Below are 22298 nucleotides of genomic sequence, written 5' to 3' on the forward strand. Positions count from 1 at the left end.
GTACTATATAACATTTTAGACACATTCTAGACAGTTTATCAGCTAAAAAAGTTAATTTTGGGGTAAGTTACTCTCTAAGCTTCAAAGATGCAGTTAGAGGATATGGAGGTTGACTCGTTGTGTCGACTCCTGAAGGGGGAACAGAAGAAAGAAGAATAAAATTTGAAGATCGRCATGAATAAAGAAGGTTCTGCTCGACTCTGCACTGAAGAAACTAAAACCACGTTGGTGGGATTAAAAGGCGACTGCCAGAGGAGCTCCTCTTCCTGTTCCCTCCTGACACAGAACAGGGAGCACATTCCTTCACGTCAAGGTCACGACGATGAGGGGAGGAGGAGGAGGAGGAGGGGGAACACCTGGAGAGGAGGACAGAGACACCCCCACACACACAAACACACACAGTACTTTRCTCCTCCTGCTCAGTTTTCTCCTCCGTCCTCTCAGGGACCGTCTCCGTCACGTAAACAGACCCAGGGACGATAAAAGACTTTCAGATGACTCACCCGGTGAGGGATTACAAAAACCACACACAGTCAGCTCCTCTCCGCACCGCCCCCCACAAAACGTCTGGATCAGGATCTGATCCCAGAAGTAATTATGACTCTCAAAGGTGTCATTAAAAAAAAAAGCTACTTGGGAACGAAATCATGAACGTCACCGGGAACATCCAAAAATCGATCGAGGCGTTCTGTCTCAGAAATCGACTCGTTTGAGGTTCGGCWGGTGAAAGGTGATGAGTGATACACGTTCGAGGTGTCGTGAGGCACATTTTAGCTCCAAATCTGTAAAAACTTACAGCCACGGTTGATTGATGTGTGATCACTTTGTGCACGTTTCATTAAAATTCCTCAAGCAGTTCATGAGATATTTTGCTAACACACAGTCTGAACATTTCCACCTTATGCCAAATGGTAGGAGATAATCATCTGTTAGACAAATATTTTGCCAAATTAAGTTTTTGGTGTGGGCGGAGTTTGTCCTAACCATGGTTGATGTAGATTTTGGTGTGGGCGGAGTTTGTCTTAACCATGGTTGATGTAGACTTTGGTGTGGGCGAAGTTTTTCCTAACCATGGTTGATGTAGCTTTTGGTGTGGGCGGAGTTTGTCCTAACCATTTTGGTGTGGGCGGAGTTTGTCCTAACCATGATTGACGTAGTTTTTGGTGTGGGTGGAGTTTGTCCTAACCATGGTTGGCGTAGTTTTTGGTGTGGGCGGAGTTTGTCCTAACAATGGTTGGCATAGTTTTTGGTGTGGGCGGAGTTTGTCCTAACCATGGTTGATGTAGATTTTGGTGTAGGCGGAGTTTGTTCTAACCATGGTTGGCGTAGTTTTTGGTGTGGACGGAGTTTGTCCTAACCATGATTGACGTAGTTTTTGGTGTGGACGGAGTTTGTCCTAACCATGATTGACGTAGTTTTTGGTGTGGGTGGAGTTTGTCCTAACCATGGTTGATGCAGTTTTTGGTGTGGGCGGAGTTTGTCCTAACCATGATTGACGTAGTTTTTGGTGTGGGTGGAGTTTGTCCTAACCATGGTTGGCATAGTTTTTGTTGTGGGCGGAGTTTGTCCTAACCATGGTTGGTGTAGTTTTTGGTGTGGACGGAGTTTGTCCTAACCATGATTGACGTAGTTTTTGGTGTGGGCGGAGTTTGTCCTAACCATGATTGACGTAGTTTTTGGTGTGGGTGGAGTTTGTCCTAACCATGGTTGGCGTAGTTTTTGGTGTGGACCGAGTTTGTCCTAACCATGATTGACGTAGTTTTTGTTGTGGGCGGAGTTTGTCCTAACCATGGTTGATGTAGATTTTGGTGTCGGCGGAGTTTGTCCTAACCATGATTGGCATAGTTTTTGGTGTGGGCGGAGTTTGTCCTAACCATGGTTGGCGTAGTTTTTGGTGTGGGCGGAGTTTGTCCTAACCATGGTTGGCGTAGTTTTTGGTGTGGGCGGAGCTTGTCCTAACCATGATTGACGTAGTTTTTGGTGTGGGTGGAGTTTGTCATAATCACACAACAAATTTTGTGCAGCTAGCTCCTTCCTATCTCAAGTTATGACTAAAATTATTATTTATATTTAAAATATCGTGGCTTTCTGGCCTTTTCAGCCCTGCTGTCCAGCGTTCATCCGACTGAATCGTTATGGCTTCTTCAAACCTCACCCAAAAGTCAAACAGACCAATCATGTCTCCGGCTTTTCTTGGTRTCAAGTGGAAACACTCAGAATCAGCTGAACATCAGCCAAAGTGGGAAGAAAGCAGAGCATCATGGGAAAACAGAGCTCTGTCCTGATGAGGGACAGAACGTTTCTGTTTGGGTTTAAAGCTTTGAGTTCTGCTGCCACCCTGCCTGGACCGGACCGAGCTGCTCTGCACACTTTAGTTTAACTCCTTCTCACACACACACACATACACACACACACCCTCCTGACCCCTCCTCTCATGTTCTCCCACCCTCAGGGGYGTTTCAGTGAATCCAGACAAATGAGTTGAGACGGCAGCGAGGCGTAAAAAGCGAGTGTCGGGCCGCAGATCCCACTGATCACAAGAAACGACTACAGGGCGGCCCGGAGGCGGGGAAGTTTCTCCTTTACACACATAAACACACACACACACCGTCACACACACACCATCGCTCTCTTGTCTGACAGCCGGCAGGTTCGTGTCGGCGGGGTCACAGGAGCGCCACGTCCTGAGGACGAACTCATTAGAAGAAATAATCCACCTGGAAGCTAAAAGAAAACAGACGAGCTGGACGACGAAAAATTCACAAATCTGCAACAAAATGATCCACTTTAAATAAAAAAAAAACAGGTTCAAACTTAAGAACAAATCTTTGATTGTTAATTGTAAACGCACCTAAATGTTTAGCTGTAGATGTAAAGTAAAAAAAAAAACATGAAGGTAATGCATTTGTTATTATAGCTTCTAATACATTCATCTAATCTAAGTGTTTAAAAACTGAACTTCCAGCACAGAAAATTCATCTTACTGCTAAAAAAAAACAAAAAAAACTAAAATCCTTCCTCTCCCCCACGGAGCAGCTCAGAGGTCACAGGGGTCAAACAGTCTCTGAGGTTAAACACCAGGTTTTAAAACAGCAGAACCTCCTGAACTAATTTAACACATCGACTCTTTATTTACCTCTAAACGAGAAGAACCGTCCACAAGGTGAGAGACGTCCTCAGACCAACCAGACGAGTGGCAGACCCGTACCATGACCCGTACGAGGGTCTGGACTCTCAGCTATAGAGAAGTGATGCTTTCTGGAGGCGTGGCCTCTGCTGAAGTTTAAAATGATTGGATCGGCTGGCCGCGGCGTATGTGTATGCTAGCTCCACTGTGAAGGAGGCTAAGCTAAGAAGCTAACRGGAAATTGTGCTCGCTGTAAACAACCCTGCTGAGAGGAGAGAATTATTGAGCCGAACGAGACGGCTGTAAAATGAGAGCTGCTGCTTTGTCAGACTAATTTAATTTAATTTGGAAGCCTTATCAACTGGCTTCATTCACTTCCTCCACTGCCGTATGCTAAAATAACTAGCAGACACTGCGCAGAACATCGACGTTCTGTTCTCTGATTGGCCCGGACAAAAATTCTCCTGAAGAAATCCCAGATGAAGCAGGGTAGGGAAACTAGAATTGAGCGGAAGTGCGTAGGAAGGCAAGGGCCAGGCTACCAAAAATCAGTAATTTTTAGAAAAAAGTCGGTATTACTCACCCGGGGGTGGGGGCATGAGGACTGTTGACCGCAGGGAAATACAGAAATACAGGTGAGGGGAAGACAACAGCACAAGGAGAGGTGGGGAACTTATTTCTAGGGGCAGAGCAGGTTGGACATTATTTATTCTCATTTATCATTTTTTTCTACAGCGTCTGAGATGTCAAATTAATTTGGCACGTATGAAGAAGTGACGGACAGGAAATGATGTCAGAGAGTCAACAGAAGAAGTCGGAGCTGCGAAATGAAAGTGTCCTGAAAAGACAGACACACAAATTGTGTCCACACATGTCCTTTTAGTCTCTGAACTTTCACAGGTAGTGGACATGTGTCCACACCTGTCCAGGTAGACAGGACATGTGTCCATACCTGTCCAGGTAGACAGGACATGTGTCCATACCTGTCCAGGTAGACAGGACATGTGTCCATACCTGTCCAGGTAGCCAGGACGTGTGCTGTATTTAAACTGACTTTATTATAAAAGGAATAAAACCAGTGTTTGGATGAGTTTGTCTCTGGTTTAATGTTTGTCTCTGGTTGTTTTTGGACCCACCATGTCTCTGTACCTCCATCAGTAAACAGCAGTATTCTGCTGCATCACAGTCACCTGATTAAAGACAGTTATGATGTTAAATCTGAGTAAATCTGTGCAGAAAGCTGCTACGAGCCAAACATTTTACACAACTTTAACTAATGTACGTCATTATAGCAGGAAGCAAAGTGGATTAGATTCTGGATCTGAGCTGGACCTGTGTTTCTCTTGAGACGACTTTTGTTGTGAATTGTCTCAGGTATAAATAAACTGAATTACGACCATTTCAAAACCCATAAAGTGAGCAAAGACCTGCGTTCGTGTCTATTTATGTGAAACAGCTGGAAGAAGGGAATCTTGGCTGCAGTTTTTCCTCCTGATTTTATCTGCAGAGATCATCTCCAGAGGTTCAGGAACCAGATTGCATCATTCGGGGGCGAAACCACACGACCCAGAATCACAACTTTGCGGTCCACGGTTTCGACACGCTCGTTCGGCGCCAAGTGCAGCTTCTCACCTGGATGAGACACTTGCTGACGTCGCTGGCGCAGAGGGCCTTGTTGCAGCCGGAGGTCGGGGACAGTCCTGACAGGAGGAAGAGGAGGGCTGCTGTGGTGGGGAGGATCAGCTGAGCAGGCCCCATCCTGGTGGCTCACACCGGCATCCAACTGAGAAATACCTTACAGAACAAAAACAAACAGAAAAGTGGTCACATTTACTCTGAAATCTTTTTTTTTTCTCTCTTCTGAGAGCAAAATATTTCCTCTGGCATCTCCAAGCTTAACTTTTAAATGTAAAATACTAAAGGAAGTGTTTGTAATTGTCTTGTAAACATCCTGGAAATCACTGCTGTGTCATGCAAAAAGGTCACATTTCCAAAAGAAGGCCTGCAGACACGTTTCATTCAGAGGCAAAGAATCACAACATCTGGAAACATCAGCTCCCCCCCTTCACCTCCAGCTTATTTCACTCCCGTGTCACACTTTCCCTGCCTTTACACCCCAAACAAGCTCGCTGCACGTTAAAGTCTCACTCCACATGAGGGAGAAACATGTGAGGAACAAAAGCTGCCTCATTCCTGAGCGCGTTTCTTTAACCTCGTTTCTCTTCTTTCTTCTTTTTTTTCCTGTTTCCCTTCAATCTAAATCGAACCCACGCGCAAAAACAGACCAGAAATCAACGATATGAGCTGGTTTTAAACTCACCACAGCGCAGTTAGGAGGTGTTCAGGTTGTCTTCTTTAAGGAGGACTGAGGTTGTTTTCACTTTGAACTTCTCCAGGATGGTGTTTCTGTCCACTGTGTCCACAGGGCGTCAGTCTCTCCACAGCACAAAGCGACAGGCAGTCGGGCGCCTTAAAGGCACACGGTCCATTTTCCAGCGCAGCTTTGTGGAGAAGAGAAAGAAGAAGAAGAAAAAAACTCGCTCCTCTTTCTCAGGTCCCATAAAATCTGAGCCCAGAAGCCCGAGGAGGGGGGGAGCTTTTACACTGACCCGCCTCCCTTCAGCAGAGAAACTCCAAGAAAAAGGAACTGCGTGCGTAAAAAGACGCTGCGTAAAATCCGCTCCAAACGCGTGAGCTGGACTCGGTTCTGATCTTTTTCTCTCTCTCTTTTTCTTTTCAAACTACCCCCACAGGATTAAAGAGGCCTTTGTTTGGTCTATCAACGGACTGGGAGCTCATCAGGTGAGAAAGCTTCACTCTGGAGCTGTGAAGCTGAGCGGCTCCCTGCTGAGGAGAGGGCGCTCATCTGGACCCACCCGGCTCTGAGGGCCACTTCCGGCTCCACAGGTGTCCAGAGCAGGGGGGCCACAACAAACACACCGACCCCCTTTCAGCCGCTGGGAGGATAAGAGTCCGGAAATGGTTTCAGATCAAGGAAGAGGACGTGAATCTGAAATGTTTGTTTACAGAATGAAATTAATCTAAAAAGACTTTCTGTGAAACTAAAGAATGAATTCAGACTGAGGTGAAAATTTTAAAACAAGCCAAACAATTAGCAAAATCATGCCAAAAAATTTACTCACATTTAGCAAAACAATATAAAATAAACAAAATAATACCTTAACATTAAAATCAGCTGAACTACCAGCCAAGCTGAGCAAAATCGACATAAATTTAGCAAAAAAGTTACAAAAAAATTTGAAAACCCTACCTGAGCTAAAAATATTGAAACTGTAGCCTACCTACAAGCTAAAATGCTCAAAATATTACATACGAGCTAAAATTCTTAAATCATAAAGCTAGAATTAGTAAAACAGCTCATAAAAGTTAACAGGTTTTCTTGTTGCTGTCAGCAGCGCCACCTGCTGTCTGAACAGAACTCTGCACCCACAAAACAATTCAGGAGACAAAAAGTAGTTTCACAACAAATAAAATTTATTCAATRATATATTACAAATATGTACAGGTCATGTAACAAGTAAATATTAAAATAGACATATTTTAGAACTATCGTTCAAAAGGCATTATGTTGAAAAAATAGGATTTGTTGTGATCTCACATTGAAACTGTAAAAGTTTTTTTTTTCCTTTTCATTTTTCTTTTCTTGGAAGCAACAGACTTTAATGTGCGCCAGACACAATGAGCAACACATGAGGAGGCGGAAGAGACACAATGTTGGGGAGAAAAATAAAATAAAATGCTGAAACACATCAGTAAACTTCACAATTAAGTTGCACATGACAGCTTTTAAAAAGTGGGGGAAGTACGAACATGGGAACGCATGCACAGCTTTAAAAGTCAAACACACCGGCTGTGGCGTGAAGCTCCAGGTGAGGAAGGAGGAGACGATTAAAGGAAAGTAAACAACAACAAAAAGCCAACAACAACAAGAACATCACGAACGCAGAGGACACTCAATATAAAAAACAACTTTGGTCCATTAAAACAAACGACAAGTTTACAATCAAAATATCTATTTTTTTGTTTTTACAGGTTTAAAATAATTACAGAATTATGTACAAATGCACATTTTTAATGTATAAAATAAGTTAAAAAATTAAGAGCACGGCCTGTACAAAATGTATGAACACACTGAAAACATTTGAAACCTTTCAGCTGCGTGACCCTGCGTGACGAGCGGCGGCGGCTCCGACCCGCCCAGATTCTTCTGGTTCCTGACGCCATCTTCCTGCTCAGTCCTCCATCCTGGTCCTCCTACGTCAGACTTTAAAAGCTCTGGAGTAAAACTGTCTCGTTTATAAGTGCTCCGTTGTTCCGGCGCCACTTTCTAAGTGCTTCATTTCCTGTTTGTTTGTTTTTTTTTCGTTTCCCGTCATATCGGCGTGAGGTCGAAGTCGTCGTTGACCTCCACCAGCGGGATGTAGAACTCGGGGATCTCYAAGATGCTGGTGGACTTGTAGGTGGCCGGGTCCAGCTCCTGCAGTTTGAGCTGCCACTCCAGACGCTGCACGGCGTTCAGAGCTGCCGCCTCGTGCTGCTGCCGCATCAGAAGACACGTCTGAGGAGGGAAAAGAGGGGCGCAATTTTAGCTGTCTGTTCACCAGAAAAACTAAATTTAATCAACCTGTTCAGGTTTCATCTTTTTGAAGACAGTGTAGGTGTAAGAAAAAAGCGGGATAAAACAATTCCACACAAACAATAAAGAACTTCTGCACATAATACTACTAATAATAATAACAACAAAAAGTCGTACCTTCAGTTTGTCAAACTTGTCGTCGACATCCTGTAACCAGGACATGAACTGCCGGGCGTTGAACCGATCTCTTACTGACGTTTTGCCGTCATCGTTCTACAAAATAAAACAATATTTACCAAACTGAACTGAAAAACAGTTTTCATGCTTCGTTTTGCTCACCTGGATGTCCTGAGGCATGTTGTATACCTCTGCGTCCAGTAAGACGGTGCAGGCGCTGAAAGGCAGAGTCTGATTGGCTAGTGTTCTCGCTGCCCGGTAGTGAACTCGTAGGACCTCCTGCTCGTTGGAAACGATCAACTTCTCCTGAAGGGATAAAAATCGAGTCAGGTCGTGTCGTAAACCCAACCTTTCTGTGGGGTTAAGGCGGTTGCCTACCCTCTCGATGCTGTGCTGCAGCCGTAGTTTCATCCGGACCACTTCTTGTTGTTTGAACATTTCTTTCAGCGGCTCGGGTAACGACGGGGGCGGAGTTATCTGAGGAAAGAAACATAAACATGTGAGCCGACGAGAAGCAGCGAGTGTTTTGTTTGAGGCGTTCAGGTGCAGCTTTGGACTGTGGGTCAGCTGAGTTTCTGAACATCTTATGTCGGCTCAGAAGGACGTCTGGACCGCTCTGACCTCAAATCCAGGAGATTTCCTGTGTGACATCTGAATGCTGGTGAGTAAAATCTGTTTGTTTGTGGTGTAGTTGGCTGTTGGCCTCTTCAGTAATCTAACTGATCTTTAAGACTGCATAGTTCAGTTGTAATTTTTATTAATACTGAGTATAAATAAACTATACACAGTATTTTTCTTGTTTGCATAGATATGGTCTACCCTAAAGTGTAAAAACAATAAATGATAAAATTCACTACATATTTCACTTTTATAATGTCACCTCCACTGGCTGGAAAGGCCCCCAATTAAAGGGAAGCAAGATTAGTTGTAACATTAGACTTTATTTGATAAACATTTATTTTAAATGTAAAATAAAGACTGTAAAAATACTGTAGGCTGTTTAGTTTTTATAATTTTTAAACTAAATTTTTAAAAATATATTTTAACACGGACTGAGCTATTTTATTTACACACAAAGCATTCTGGGTAAATGATGACGTGGATAGGTCCTCGGTGTGAGCGAGCTATATCCACCCTGAAGGTTAATCTTGGACAATATCTGATGATCGACTCTTTTAAATGAAACCATAGATCGTTGACAGAGAGGAGAAGGTAGAAATGACTCAGTCTGTAACTGAAAATATGGATGGAGGACAACAGAGCTGCTTCATGGAAGAAGAACCTCAGCTTAGCCTGTTAGCTTTAGCATTAGCCCCGACGCTATCACTATATATACAGTATGTATTAGCTCAGCGCTACACATTCTCCTCTCATCACTGAGGTCCTCCATCCACATGACAGAGAAGGGAACGCAAAAATGACTCAGCCTGCAACTGAAAATATGGATAGAGGACCTCAGTTTAGCTTGTTAGTTTGTCACGCTAGCGCCGAGCTAAAACAAATAAGGCAATAGCGTCGGCGGCGCTAAAGCTAACAGGCTAAGCTGAGGTTCTTCTCAAACCTACAGTATTTTTATAGTCTTTATTTTACAGTTAAAATATATGTTTATTAAATAAAGTCTGATGTTACAACTAATCATGGATCCCTTTAACAAACTCAATGTGGCCCACGGACCATCAGTTGATAATGTTTTATGGCTCTGGACTCATTTTATTAGTGAGTCAGGGATTGTAAAAGGTTGCAGACCCCTGGTTTAGACACTGGCAGATTTACTGTAGGGTTTCTAAAGTTGGGGTTCGGATCCTATTCTGGGTCAAAAAACATCCAAGTTTTGAGTCCTGAGATGACTTGCACAAGCTACATTAAATGTTAAACTGATCTTTTTTTTCTGCCATGATTGTGAGGAGAAATAAATCATGTTATCAGTAAATAAAAACAGCTGTGGTCACAAGTTTCTGTCACTGTTAGCTTGTTGGTCGGAAGCTGAAAAGTTTGTGAATCACTGTCAAACTTTTACCCACAAATAAATCTTAAACTAATTACATCTACCTATGAGCATTTACTTTAATGTCAGATTCATTTCCAACCCGAACAGATCTAAATGTAAAGTTTTTGTCAGACCTGAAAGGAGACTCACCGTTGGTATGCAGAGTTTGCTGAGTGGGTTCCCGTCCAGGAGGTAGGATCCATTAAAGGTCACATATTCATCATAATACTGCGGCGGTTGGGGCGTGACGTTGCACAGCACTTTGCGCTTCTCCTCGATCTTCTTCCGGATGTGCAGGAACTCGTAGTACGGGTTGGCTCGCTCCGTCTGATAGGGCTCGATCTCCTCCAGCTTCACCGAGTCCACGATGGCGGCGAGGGACTGCTGGCACTTCTCCCTCTCCTGCTGAGCTGCAGAGCTCAGCTGGGAGCTCGACAGCCTGGGCATCTTCCTCTTGCGTGGGTGCGGAACGTGGACGTCCAGTTCCTCGTCAGCGGGGCGGAGCTTGAGCTTGGCTCCTGAGGAGTCGGACTCCTGGTCTCCGGACTGCGGCGAGGAGCTCCCTGAGGCGGTGCTGCTGTCGGCCTGAGCCAGCTGCTGGACGCTGGCTGGACTCGGCTCCTCTGCAGACGACGACGACTCCAGTTTCTCGTCAGGTGGCGAGGCCTCCATCGGCTCAGGGTGGACCTCTGGTTTGGACTCAGAGGTTCCTTCTGAACTCAGACTGCCTTCGAGTGAAGAGCTCTCGGTTCTGTTGGGCTCTGTTGGGACGTCGGTCATGTCCTCAGCTTTGTGTTCGGGACTCAAACAGGTCGCCCCGTCCTCCGTCTGAGACTCGACACACGGGTCTGCATCGTCACTGGAAGGCCAGGACTTCCTGCAGTCCGGGTTATTTAGGATCCCGTCCTCTTCAGAACCTTTGGACTCGGTTTTGTTTGAACCCGGTGAGGGTTCCCCTTCAGCAGAGGTGGGAATGTGCAAACTGGGGGGCGGCACCGGACTCCCCGGCCTTTCTGATCGTAGGTTTTCTGAACTGGTATCCATGTCCTCCTCCTCTGGTCTGTCGGGGGTCTCCACAGGTTGGTCACTGTGGTCAGAAACCTGTGGGCTCCCTGACTGGGACTGCTGCTGGTTCTCAGTACCAGCAGGTGGTAGTGGGTCTCTCTGCTGGAGGGTTCTGGTGTTTGTGGGAGTGGATGGTTCTGGAGACTCTGCAGACACTAAAGGCTGATCAGATTCTTCTCCCTGTGAGACCTCCATCAGACACGGGGGGTCTTTATCTGCAACCGGGTCAGAGACCAGTGGAGTTCTCTGCTCTGCTGACCCGGTCTCAGAGGCACTGGAATGTGGGATTTTCAGGTTTTTACCTGGAAGATCTCTGATTAACGGTTGCGAGTCCGAACACCCAGCTGCGCCTCCGTCCCCCTCACCTCCTGGATCGGGGACGGAGTTGGAGTTCAGTTGACAGCTGGGGCTCTCTTCAGGTTCTGAGGTCTCCTTCGGTCTCAGTTCCTCTCCCGTGGCGCCGGTCGGGCTGGACTTGGGCAGATGTTCCACAGCTTTCCCCTCAGCGGAGGAGTTAGCGTCCTCGTTCAGAATGGCCCTGAGGTACGGGGACTCGTGTTTGCCCGGCAGCGGTGTCCGGTTGGTCTGGAGGACATCTGGAAGACTGTTACAGTCCTTGTCGTGGACAGACGGAGACCTGGCAGCTTGGATGATGAGGGAAGACTGGAGAAACGCTTGCTGGGAGTCCGAGGCCTCCAGGTTCATGTCCGAGTCGTACTCGGCGTTTCTGGGCGTTAGCGTGGAGGCCTGGCAGGAGTCCTCCGAGCTCACCACGGAGTGCATGGACACGGAGCGGGACATGAGGCCGCCGCGCTCGCTCTCGGGCCGAGGCGATCTGCTCAGGCAGTTCTCTACGGCCGACATGACCTTTGCCCCGATGGTGGGCAGACTCTTCCCGTCCAGAGACACGGTTCTGGGGCTCATGCCGTCCTTCAGAGATCTGTCTCTGCTGTGGACCTCAGGTGCTTCGGAGCTTTTCGAGCGGATCAGCTCCTTACTCAAATATGGTTCTGATTTTGTCCTGTCTTTAGGTTTGGACTTCCCCAGATCAGCCAGGGGCCGCTGTTTCAGCCTCTCTCGCTCCTTCTGCTTGATTTTTTCCAGATGTTTCCGGTGCCACAGCTCGATCTCCTGGTCCTTCATGCTGAGCATACGCTCGAAGCTGGTCTGCATCAGGTCGTCGTTTACGAGCCGTTTCTCCTTCGGCTTGCCGTCTCGTGACGCTGCGGAGGACTTGGATTTGGTCTTCTCTGCGTCGGCCTCGGCAGGCCTCAGTTTGTTGATCTTGGCCTGCTGGGAGCGATCTTTGTGCCGGTCTTTATCCTTGTCCCTGTGTCTGTCAGAGTCCCGGTCCCGCCGGTCGCGATCCTTCTCTGGAGTTCTCGCAACTTCCTCCTTTGATTTCAGAGATAAGACCTTAGTGCTTTCTGACAGATAACTTTTCTTATCTTCTAAAAGTAATTTCAGATTGGAGCTTGAAGAAAGGCTTCCATCTTTTATCTTATCTCTCTTCTTCCGGTCACAGTCCTTTTCTTTAAAGCGATCAGACTTGCTGTGATCCGAGGACTTCTCCAGAGGTTTTCCTCTCCTATCAGCGTTCGTACGATCCCGGTCTTTGTGATCCCCTGCGATGTATTCTCTGTCCTGCCTCTCCCTATCGGACCGTTTGTCAAACTTATCTTTATTTTTCCTGCCGTCTTCGTGTTTCTTGACGGCAGATAAAGATTTCAGCCTTTCGTTCTCTCTGAAGCTTTTATCTGTAGGCGAGAGGGAAGAAACGGTTCTCTCTTTTTCCTTCCAACGGTCCACCGAGTTCTGTGGCTCAGCTTTGTCAGAGTGTTCCAGTTTAATCTTTTTTTCCTTCTCGAGGTGTTTTTTCTCCATTTTATCTGAATCCTTTTCTTTTCCCAGAAGCCTCTTGTCAGATTTCTCACGTGAGCCTTTTTCAGAGGGCTCCAGCTGGTCCTGATCAGCTGAGATCCCGCTTATGGGTTTTTCTTCCATCTCCTCTTTCAGGCTGTTGTTCTGCGGCGGCTCCTCCAGAACCCACCCTGACCCGTGACAGTCCACCTTCTCGTCACGCTCGCTCGGTTTCAAATCCTTCACCTTCTCCTTTTTCACAGTCCTCTCTTTCTCTCGCTCCTCTCTCGGCTTCTTCTCCTTGCTGCCGGAGTGCCTCTCCTTCGAGTTCCTCTCATCTTTGACGGGAGACGTCTCGGACGGCCTCTGAAGCGAGCTGACGTCTTCGCCTTCCTTTTTCACTCCCAGAAGTTCATCTGCCTCGTCGCTTTTGAAAAAATTCTCTTTCCAGAACTCCCTGTCAAATTCCAAATTCCTGTGGCCGTCTTTCCTGGCCTCCTTCTGCCTGTGGCGGCTCCGCTCGGCCTCGTGCTCCCTCCTGTGTTTATCTTTCTCCTTGTGTTTAATTTTATGCTTCTTCACTACTTTGCCGTCTAAATCTGTCTTCCGTAAGGTGCCCTCGCTGCCGTCCAAGCTGTTTCCTATGCTGCTGTCTTTGTAGGGACTCGAGTGTCCGTCGTCTCCGTCCAGGCCCAAGTCTTTCTGCTGGTGTTTACTCTTTTCCCGGTGTTTGCAGCCCTTGGTGCTGGAGCTCTCAGTGCAGTAATCACCATCAGAGTAGTGATTGTATTTGTCCAAAGGACACGAGCTGTCAGAGATGGAGATCTTAGTATTTTCCTGTTTGAGTGGACTCTGTTTATCTGCCAAGCTGTGGTTCAGCTTCGGGGCCTTGATGGACGACAAGTGGAAGAGGTGGACAGACGAGTCGTCTTTCGGGCTGAAGGACATCTTGAAGGAGTCCTCCTCCCGACACTTTTCCGTGTTCTCTGACACGGTGGCGAGAGAGAGAACCAAAGCTTTGCTGTTCTCTTTCCCGTCCTCCTGGTTCTCCTTGTTTTTGATCTGGCTTTTGCTCTTCCTCTTCACTTTGCCCTTGTCCTTTTGATCCGCGACGTCTTTTTTCAGCCTCCCGTCTGGCTTGTGGCTCTCCGAGCTCTGAGAGCAGGTGGGCGAGCTCCTTTTTTCGGACACGCTCTCCATTTCGTCGCTGGAGGTGTCGGAGCTGCAGTGCACTTGAGGCGTTTTCTGCTTTTTGGACTTGGAGGAAGAGTCGCCCTTGTTTTGCTTTGCCGCCACATGGTTCCTGTCTTTGTCCTCCTTTTCTCTCTGCCGCAGCTCCCTCCTGGGGATGTGTCTGTCGTTCAGGGCTTTGCTCAGATCCTCCTCCTCCTCGTCGTCCTTGAACTCGTACTCGTCCATGCCCGACGTCTTTGTGGCCGTTTTGCCATCCGAGTCTTTTTCAGTGTCGGTGTCCTCTATGTTGTCGTCCACGCTGGAGGGGTTGACAGACGGGGGGTCTTCAGATTCTGCAGGGAAGAAAAGATCATTTTTAGACGCATCAAAGAAAATCTCTGAACATTTTAGAAATAAAACAAAGCAGTGGTGCAGTTATATTAAAACAAGAGCCAACCTGAAGAGGTTTCATCTTGATCCGACATGGCCACCTCGCCTTTAAGAAGTTGTTCCAGCTCCTGAGAGTCCGCCACGTCCACCGGCCGCTCGCCACGCTTGTTAGCTTGGAAGGCGTTACCGCCGTGACGAAGGAGAAGCTTTACAATCTGAGGATTTAAAATAATATAAAAATTAGGAGGATTAGGCTTCAGAAAATTCAAAGTTAGACATAATTTAATTAAACTTGAGTTGTTTGGTTGTAAAATATATTTAGAGTCTGATTATTAAACTTAAATTTACAACTTTTGAGTTGAAATGTTTTATTTTTTGTACAACAAAACTATAGTCCTGGACAAAAGTTTGGACTTACAGACTCTAGACTGAAGAGTGATTAAATTAATTATTAAAGTGCCTGTGACGACAAATTTTTGTAATACATGTGAATGCATTTTTAGAAAGAGGACATTGATAAAATATTGCAAAAGAAATTTCATGTCGCTGAGATGAACAGTTGTTGAGATATTTGCCCGTGAAGAAACAGGAAGTGATGTCAAAGGGAATGTCTGCATGTGAACAGTGCGTTGCTACAACAGCCAACATCACAGACTGTAGAGAATAATCTGATGTTTCTTTAGATCATTTTGAGTCTCTATCAGAGATGAAGAGTCAGAATTTAAATAATATTGTTTCAATTAACAAAGACCAGAGAGTTTATTTTATTAATGAGTTCCCCTTTGATGTCACTTCCTGTTTCACTTTGGCTGAGCCAAGTTCAAAAGAAAATAGGCCCGTTATGGGACAGAATGGGTAAAATCGAGTGCATTATTCCAACTTTCTTAAATATAAAGATGTTTTCTTTGACTTTTTGTATTTGAAGAATATGCATGTCACAGGCACTTTAAAGGTAAAGTCAGGCCCTACCATGAAAATTACCTCGTCACAAAAATAACTGAAGGCATTCTCAACTTTTGGCTACGACCGTAAATTTCCATCAAAATTATAACTTTTTATTGAGGTGTTACCGTTTTCTCTCCAACAGCCACAGATGCACTCACCGGCCACTTTATTAGCAACACCTGCTCAAACATTTGTTAACAGAAATAACTAATCAGCCAATCACATGGCAGCAACGTAATCCCTTTAGGCATGTAGGGGAGGTGATGACGACTCGCTGAAGCTCAAACCAGGTGTCGGAATGAGAAAGAAAGAGGATTTAAGTGACTTTTAATGTGAATTTCCACACATCTCTAGGGTTTAAAGAGAATGTTCTAAAAAATAAATAAAAATATCCATCAGTGATGAGGACCACATCAGCTAAGAACAAGAAACTGAAGTTACACTTCACAGGTTAATCCAGATTTATTGGACTTGAAATGTCTCCACAAAAACCAGATCTCAATCCAATCCATCAGCTTTGGGATGTGATGGAACAGGAGATTCACATTATAAACATGCAGCTTATTAATCTGAGACACTGTGATGCTAATATGTTGATTTGGAGCAGGATCTTGTAGAATTTAAAGAATTAACGCAGGTATTCGGTGCTAGCAGAGTGGATCAGGCAGGCAGTGAGTGTATGTCAGACCCATGAGGAGACTTTCAGTACGTGTTTACAGTTTGCAGGTTTCTCTCTTACGTCTTTGTGTCCGCTGCTGGAAGCGTCGTGAAGCGGCGTGTCGTCGTCCAGACCCTGCGTGTTCACCTCCGCACCTGCTGCGATCAAAACCTTCGCCACATCGTAGTAACCCAGATTACAGGCTTCGTGAAGAGGAGTCCAACCTGGAGAGAGCGGGGGTAAAAAAAAAAGTTTGTTTTTTTAAAGTTCACACCTGCTATTTATTTCAGCTTCATCCCATTTCTATTCTTCAAGCACAAAACAACATCTGCAGAAGAGTTCGTCACATGCCGACTGCCTGATCGTCCCGTTATCTCATCGAGATTTAATCTATGAATCAGCAGCTGCTTCACAGCTTTATGTCATTAGAAGCATTCAGACTTAATGAAAGCTGTTAAATAATTATCTCCTGCAGCTTCGTACCTGCAAAGTCTTTGACGTTGACATCAGCTCCCAGGCTAATGAGCTCTTTGACTTGCTTGGCGTCTCCTCGGATTGCCGCCATGTGGAGGGGGGTCTCACCGCGCTCGTTCCTCTTGTTGACTTTGTCCTTCTGCCGGGACGAGGCGCTGCTGGGGACTTTCTTCTGCACAGGGGTCGTCTGGGAGGGGTGGCTGGGCGTCGAGTCTGGACACGAGAAAAAAAAAGAAAAGAGACTGAAACAAAGGCCTGGTAACGATGAAAAACTGTTCATCAATAATGTGAATAAACTTAAATTGAACATTGTGTTTCATGGGAAAGTGGACTCTCCATCACTTAAATAGTTGTTTTAAATAAACTCAAAGTGGTCCTTAATACAAGTTAAACAGCTCATCCTCAGGCTCCCAAAACAAAAATCTCTTTAGAAAAACAGTTGAATCATTAAATGTTTTGAGCACTTGGAAGAAAAATGTTCTCCAACTGCAAGGAATGGGTACGTCCTTATTTACAAAGAGAAAACTTCACAGGAGAACATTTTGAGCTCAGCAAGAAATACAAACCAGTCCAAAAACCATACAAGCCAGGGGAATGAGGTATCTCTAATCTAGAAGCCATTGGGGCTGAGACTGACTTCATAGAAGGTCCCAAAACATTTGCTAGGGTTCTCAGTATCCTCATGAGTTCTCCCCTCTTGAGCCAGCACTGTTAAAGTAAAATAAGTCATATAACTGAGATAAAGATACAAATATAACAAAGTCATTAAAAGCTTTGACTCCCAGCAGATTGTCAGAAAATAAAACATTTAATTTACCTCAGTTTTTCTGGTCTAATGACCAAGCCACCAGGCCACGTGTCAAACTCGAGACCTGCGGGGTCTCAGAGCTTTAAAGATATATTAGTGTCTTAACATAAGCTGCTTTAAAGCCAACATTGACCATAAACTACATCTCCCATAATGCACCTTGATTACTTTACCTGCAAAATGGAGCTGCACAGGCTTCAAAAGTCGCTGTCAGCTGAGACATTTGCTGTGTTAAATCTTCATTTCGCTGCATTTTCACTGGTTACTTTTACTGCTGCCCAGTTGTACTGGGAACTGAGAATTTCCCACTTAAAAGCTGTAAACTGAAACTGGATTATTCCTCCAGTGGGAATTCCCTGTTGGAATGTGGGAGGGTTCAAAAATCAAGACAGCAGCTACTCGTCACAATTTAACAGTGAGTAAAACTCTTAGTTTTAATAGTATTTCTGTATTTAATTCACATTTAATCAGTCGTACACGTAGTACTTTACAGTGTTTTTAAGAGGACATGATAAAACGCTGCTTCTCTGCAGGGAATACCAGGTAGAGCTCAGTCATTGTTTGTTAGCGGAGTTCAGTCATGCAGTGAGACGAGGAAAGTGACAAGTTAATTACAACTGGCCCCTCTAGGGCCACCATAATGCTCATGTGGCCCTCTGAACATGAGTTTGACCCCGCTGCATCAGGCTGAGCAGCACTGGGAACCTGAAAGTATGTTTTTTGTTAAGTAAATGACTCACAGACCATCAGAAAGCTCAGAAATGCGACTTAGACGTAAGAAACACTCGAGGATAAAGTTGAGGTTAAAAGGCAAATTCACCAACCTGGACTGTTGGCAGTCATCTGCATGAGAAGAGCCATCTGTTTGCGCTCCGACAGCGGATACCCAAATAAAAGGTTTGATGACTGGGACTTTTTGCTCCCAGCCTCCTTCTTCATCTTCTTTTTATCTGGTCCATCTTTATCTGCAACAGAATCAAGAGAGGGATGGAAAAAAAACTTAAAAAGTCATAAAAGTGACTTTTTTAAAAAAAAACAGCAGATTTATTGTCACATTAACAGTTTCCTCCTCCTCTTGTATCTGTTGGACACGCAGAGAAACAGATGACAAGCATGAGGGTTAAAAGAAAAGAGGGGAAAAAAGGAAAGGAGGACAGAAACAAACAGGATTCTCTAAGCCAGTCAAAGTGCAGACGGCACTCTTCAAGGCCCCCCCTCTTGTCCAGTCGGTTGTTACGAAACAGACATGCTGAGCTGTAACAGGGGCAGATGCAAAGAGCAGGAAACACACACGTGCATGTGTGCGTGTGTGCTCGCGTGGAGCAGTAGCGCAGAGTGCGTGCGTGACGTGACTCGAAGGAGGAGAAAGGGGGCCGAGGATCGGGCTGCAGCGGTTACCTGCGTATATCCTGCAGGGAGGCACTAATCTCTCTCCCCAGGTCTCACTCGACTGGCCTGGGTCTGAGTCATCTACAGTGCAAAGCAGAGGGGAGGGGGGGTGAAAGGGTGGGAAAGCACTGCATTAACGCTCACGCTCTCACACCCTCCTCATTCCACATGTAGTCAAAATACAGCGAGTCACAGTCCACGCCACAGAACATGTCATGGTAACACGGGAGATCCAATCAGGCGCTTCGTTACTCCACTCCCTCCCTCCTGCACCGGACCTGACAAACACTGGTGGGGGGGGGATGGTGAACGGCAAAGCCACCCTAAAAACCAGTGACACAAATTACAGGGTTTTTTTTCTTTAAAGGAAGCAGGACCACACAATGAAAGTCACAACGATGATCTCTGCTCTACAGAGAAGATCTGAAGCCGTCTGTAAAAATAAACTTCACTTCTTGTAATCAAGGATACACAAACTGACTTTTAGCTTTCAGACCTGATGTAAACACAACCGAGTTTACTGAAGTGAGACGGCAGCATGAGAATTTTAGTTGGTTGTTTACTGCTAGGAGAGGGGGATGAAATCTGTTTTTAGAAGATTCTGAATCGATTTTTAAAAGTCAAAAGTTGATTTTGTTTACTTTAATCTGTGCGGCCACTTTAAGTGAAGGTACTGTACATCCCTGCAGTAGAAAGCTGTGAGTTTTCACATCTGTATAATATTAAGTCTGAATTAAAAGCTGAAGGTATCCGTCTTCAAAATGTTTGGATTTCCAGTGATAAACTTGATGCTAGTAGCGTAGCTTTTCTATGGAGTTTTCATTAATAAGGCAGCCTTTGTGTTAATTGTTGGTCTGGTCTTAAAAACTGAAAAGAAAGGTCTAAAAACCAATTAAAATATATAAATTTTAAATACGTTGGAAAAAAAACAATCTGTGACCAGTGCTGGCAAAATGAGTCAGAGCAAAAACCATATAAGTATTTATTTTGGACGTAATGAGCTCATAAAGACAACATAGTGACGCTGGTTACTAAAACAGCAAATATTCTTTCTAATTTACTTTTAAAATCTAAGTTTTCTAACAGCTAGGTCTTCAGAAACAATATTTTGTGTTTTAACTCTAAATCATGTTTCTCTGCTGGCTGCTGTAGATGTGGGAAATCCCTTCATATAATATCTGGAGCTATTGTGAAGCGTGTTCCCTCTTTTAAATACAGAGCTGGAATTAAATACAGAGTTTTCAAACAGGTACTTGTTTCCAGGTGACAAATCGCCAAATTTCCAACAAACTACGTCTCTTTAGGATGTTGAAAATTCCTCATTATGACTCATTTTGCCAGCTCTGGTCACATTTTTTACTGAAATTCAGGCTAAATTATCTGCATTTACAAACAAAAAAGACATTTTAGAGATGGCAGAACTTTATTTTAATGTTGCTGTACGGAGACTAAATATAAGAACCACTGACAATGTTTGAAACAACAAACGTTAAGCTGACTGATGAGTTTTTAACAGTTTTTTAGGAGCTGTAAGATCTGACAGACCACAGCTCAGCTGGAGCAGCTCTTTGTTGTTTTGGTTTTCATGATACTTGTGGACAAAAGGCTTTAAAAAGCCACAAACCAAACTCCAGAGGAACCTAGATTTATTTTAATTTTACAGACGAGATGGAGGACATTAGTGAGCTGAATACATACTGTATACTACCTTCAACACAGATGTGATGCTTATCAAACAACTCCCAAAACATATTAAAGATAAATATTTCATAAAAGGAAGAGAGTCTAAAATCTTTTTAGTAGGTTTTTGTGGAGTGGGACAAAACAACTGAACCCAAAAGAACTTAACAGCTCATTTTGTTAATGTAAAAGCAATAAAAGCTTCCCAATGAGTGTCAATAAAACCAACAACATAGCTTATTTATTTACTTTAAAGTCTTATTTATTAGAGAGTTCAGGTCGAGACCGACAGAAGCTCAAACACCACTCAAATACTAAAACGTGAACATTATAAAAAGATAAATTAAAATAAAGATTAAAATATACTTGTTTTTTTTGTCGAGRGGTCCTCAGAAACCATCAGTCAAAACATTTACACCCWGATATTTAAAGTGAAATTTAAATCWATTTGTTTTGGAGCGGATTACAACAGTGACGAGGCAGAATATTTACATTTTTTATCCCGACTCATTACAACTGGAGTCAAATTAAAATATGAGGATTTTAAATTTACCCAAAAAAAAATCAAAGGCTACTGCGGCTTCAGTCAAGCTTGTCTCACATTTTAAACATTAATGTTGGTAAGAAGAGTGGAATATTATAAATGAAAGGTTTTTATCAAAAAGGATCGATGCAGCTTTGAACCATGTTGCTTCAGAGGACGGAGCCGCCACAGAAATCTTTTCTCACCAACAGGGGGCAGTGTTACAACATGGCAGCGAGCCAGCAGCCGGGGCAGTTTGATGCAGGSGACACACACACTCACCAGTATCCGAGTCTCGCTCCTCGGTCCGGGGTGGACTTGTAGTGAAGGAAAGCTTGCGCTTCATGGAAGACTTGGCTTTCCCTTCCTTCCCCAGCAACTCACTCCGGTCCAACTTCGGAGTTTTGGTGAAAGGCGACAGCTTGTCTTTGCACTGTCACAATTAAAGACACACACACACACAAAAAAGGAAAAACACAAAGTCAGGCATGTCGGAGACAGTGAAGGTGTGGCTGGTTTGTATGAAAGCAAGTTCTGCCTGTAAACAAACTGCAGCAGRTTCATTCAGAAAGCTCCAGTTTGACAAAGACTGAGCTGAGCATGCAGATCAACCACAGCTTCCGCAAACACATTTTTTTAAATTAAATTTTTTATTACAGGTAGTGAAATGTCTTTGCAACATGTTTTCACATGTTTGGCTGCATGACTGACTTAAGTATTATTTCCAGGGCCAAGCTGTTGCCAAGAGTGAAAAGATCAGGAGCAACAAATAGAAACCTCATCCAAAATTAGTGACTTTTCCACAATTCGCTGGTGCTCTGAGAGCATAACCCCTGCAAATTTTATGGGTCTACTGCATCATGAGAAGCTGCACTCAGAGTATGTGTTGGTAATGACTCTCAGCTAATACCGCCACATTTTGGCTCATTAATTGTGAAATTGTAGGAGTTGTTGCCATTTTTGTGCTGCTTTGTTGTAGTGTGGCAGCCATCTTTGAGTGAGTACTCATATTATTCACTGGGTTATGAGAAATTTTATTAACACTACAGGCAAACAAAAACAACAAAAAAGCAAAACTCATAACAGAAGTAGAAAAACACAGAAGCATCCAACAACACCCACAGGAGCGGGCCGAGCTTTTATGTGTATTATCACAGTTTCCCCCCCCATTTAGTGTTTTTACACTCTGATCTGCAGACAAAGCCTTTTCAGAGTCATTTCTTTTTATTGAGTTGCACTTTGGTGCAGTAAAATACATTTCTGGCAGAAGGAAAATGTCTGCAGTGTGGCGCTTCTTTGATCAGAGCGAGGAAACGCGCCGGCTGAAGCTGCGACGTCTGGCTCGGCTGAAAGCAGGAGATATACTAGATGTGATGTCTGCTTTAAAATAGAAAGGCACAAACGCTCTTCCTTTTATCTACGGGAATAACCAAGTACCGTTGGTA

The 22298-nt window shown here is 44.5% G+C and overlaps 2 protein-coding genes across 4 annotated transcripts in view; both read right to left on the reverse strand.

Annotated features, from left to right (window-relative positions):
* twsg1a (twisted gastrulation BMP signaling modulator 1a) overlaps nucleotides 1–6047 on the reverse strand; it is a 13278-nt gene extending 7231 nt beyond the window's left edge. Inside the window, exons 1-2 of the mRNA XM_014020126.1 lie at nucleotides 5448–6047; nucleotides 4760–4921 (exon numbers count right to left, since the gene is read on the reverse strand). Coding sequence (XP_013875580.1) covers nucleotides 4760–4885 — 126 coding nt within the window. The 5' untranslated portion in view covers nucleotides 4886–4921; nucleotides 5448–6047. The remainder of the gene's footprint in view (nucleotides 1–4759; nucleotides 4922–5447) is intronic.
* A 554-nt stretch (nucleotides 6048–6601) lies between these two features.
* The window catches only part of ankrd12 (ankyrin repeat domain 12), a 37210-nt gene continuing 21513 nt past the window's right edge, over nucleotides 6602–22298 (reverse strand). For 2 of the 3 annotated variants that reach the window (XM_014020127.1, XM_014020129.1), the window contains exons 3-13: nucleotides 21136–21286; nucleotides 18660–18731; nucleotides 18086–18226; nucleotides 16463–16666; nucleotides 16061–16203; nucleotides 14444–14591; nucleotides 10039–14339; nucleotides 8280–8378; nucleotides 8064–8207; nucleotides 7902–7997; nucleotides 6602–7706 (exon numbers count right to left, since the gene is read on the reverse strand). In XM_014020127.1, the coding sequence (XP_013875581.1) occupies nucleotides 7521–7706; nucleotides 7902–7997; nucleotides 8064–8207; nucleotides 8280–8378; nucleotides 10039–14339; nucleotides 14444–14591; nucleotides 16061–16203; nucleotides 16463–16666; nucleotides 18086–18226; nucleotides 18660–18731; nucleotides 21136–21286 (5685 nt within the window). In that variant the 3' untranslated portion in view covers nucleotides 6602–7520. The remainder of the gene's footprint in view (nucleotides 7707–7901; nucleotides 7998–8063; nucleotides 8208–8279; nucleotides 8379–10038; nucleotides 14340–14443; nucleotides 14592–16060; nucleotides 16204–16462; nucleotides 16667–18085; nucleotides 18227–18659; nucleotides 18732–21135; nucleotides 21287–22298) is intronic. The other variant, XM_014020130.1, reaches the window with a different exon arrangement.

The sequence above is a fragment of the Austrofundulus limnaeus genome, unplaced genomic scaffold (genome assembly GCF_001266775.1).
Source record: "Austrofundulus limnaeus strain Quisiro unplaced genomic scaffold, Austrofundulus_limnaeus-1.0 Scaffold241, whole genome shotgun sequence".
In the NCBI taxonomy this organism is placed as follows: Eukaryota; Metazoa; Chordata; class Actinopteri; order Cyprinodontiformes; family Rivulidae; genus Austrofundulus; species Austrofundulus limnaeus.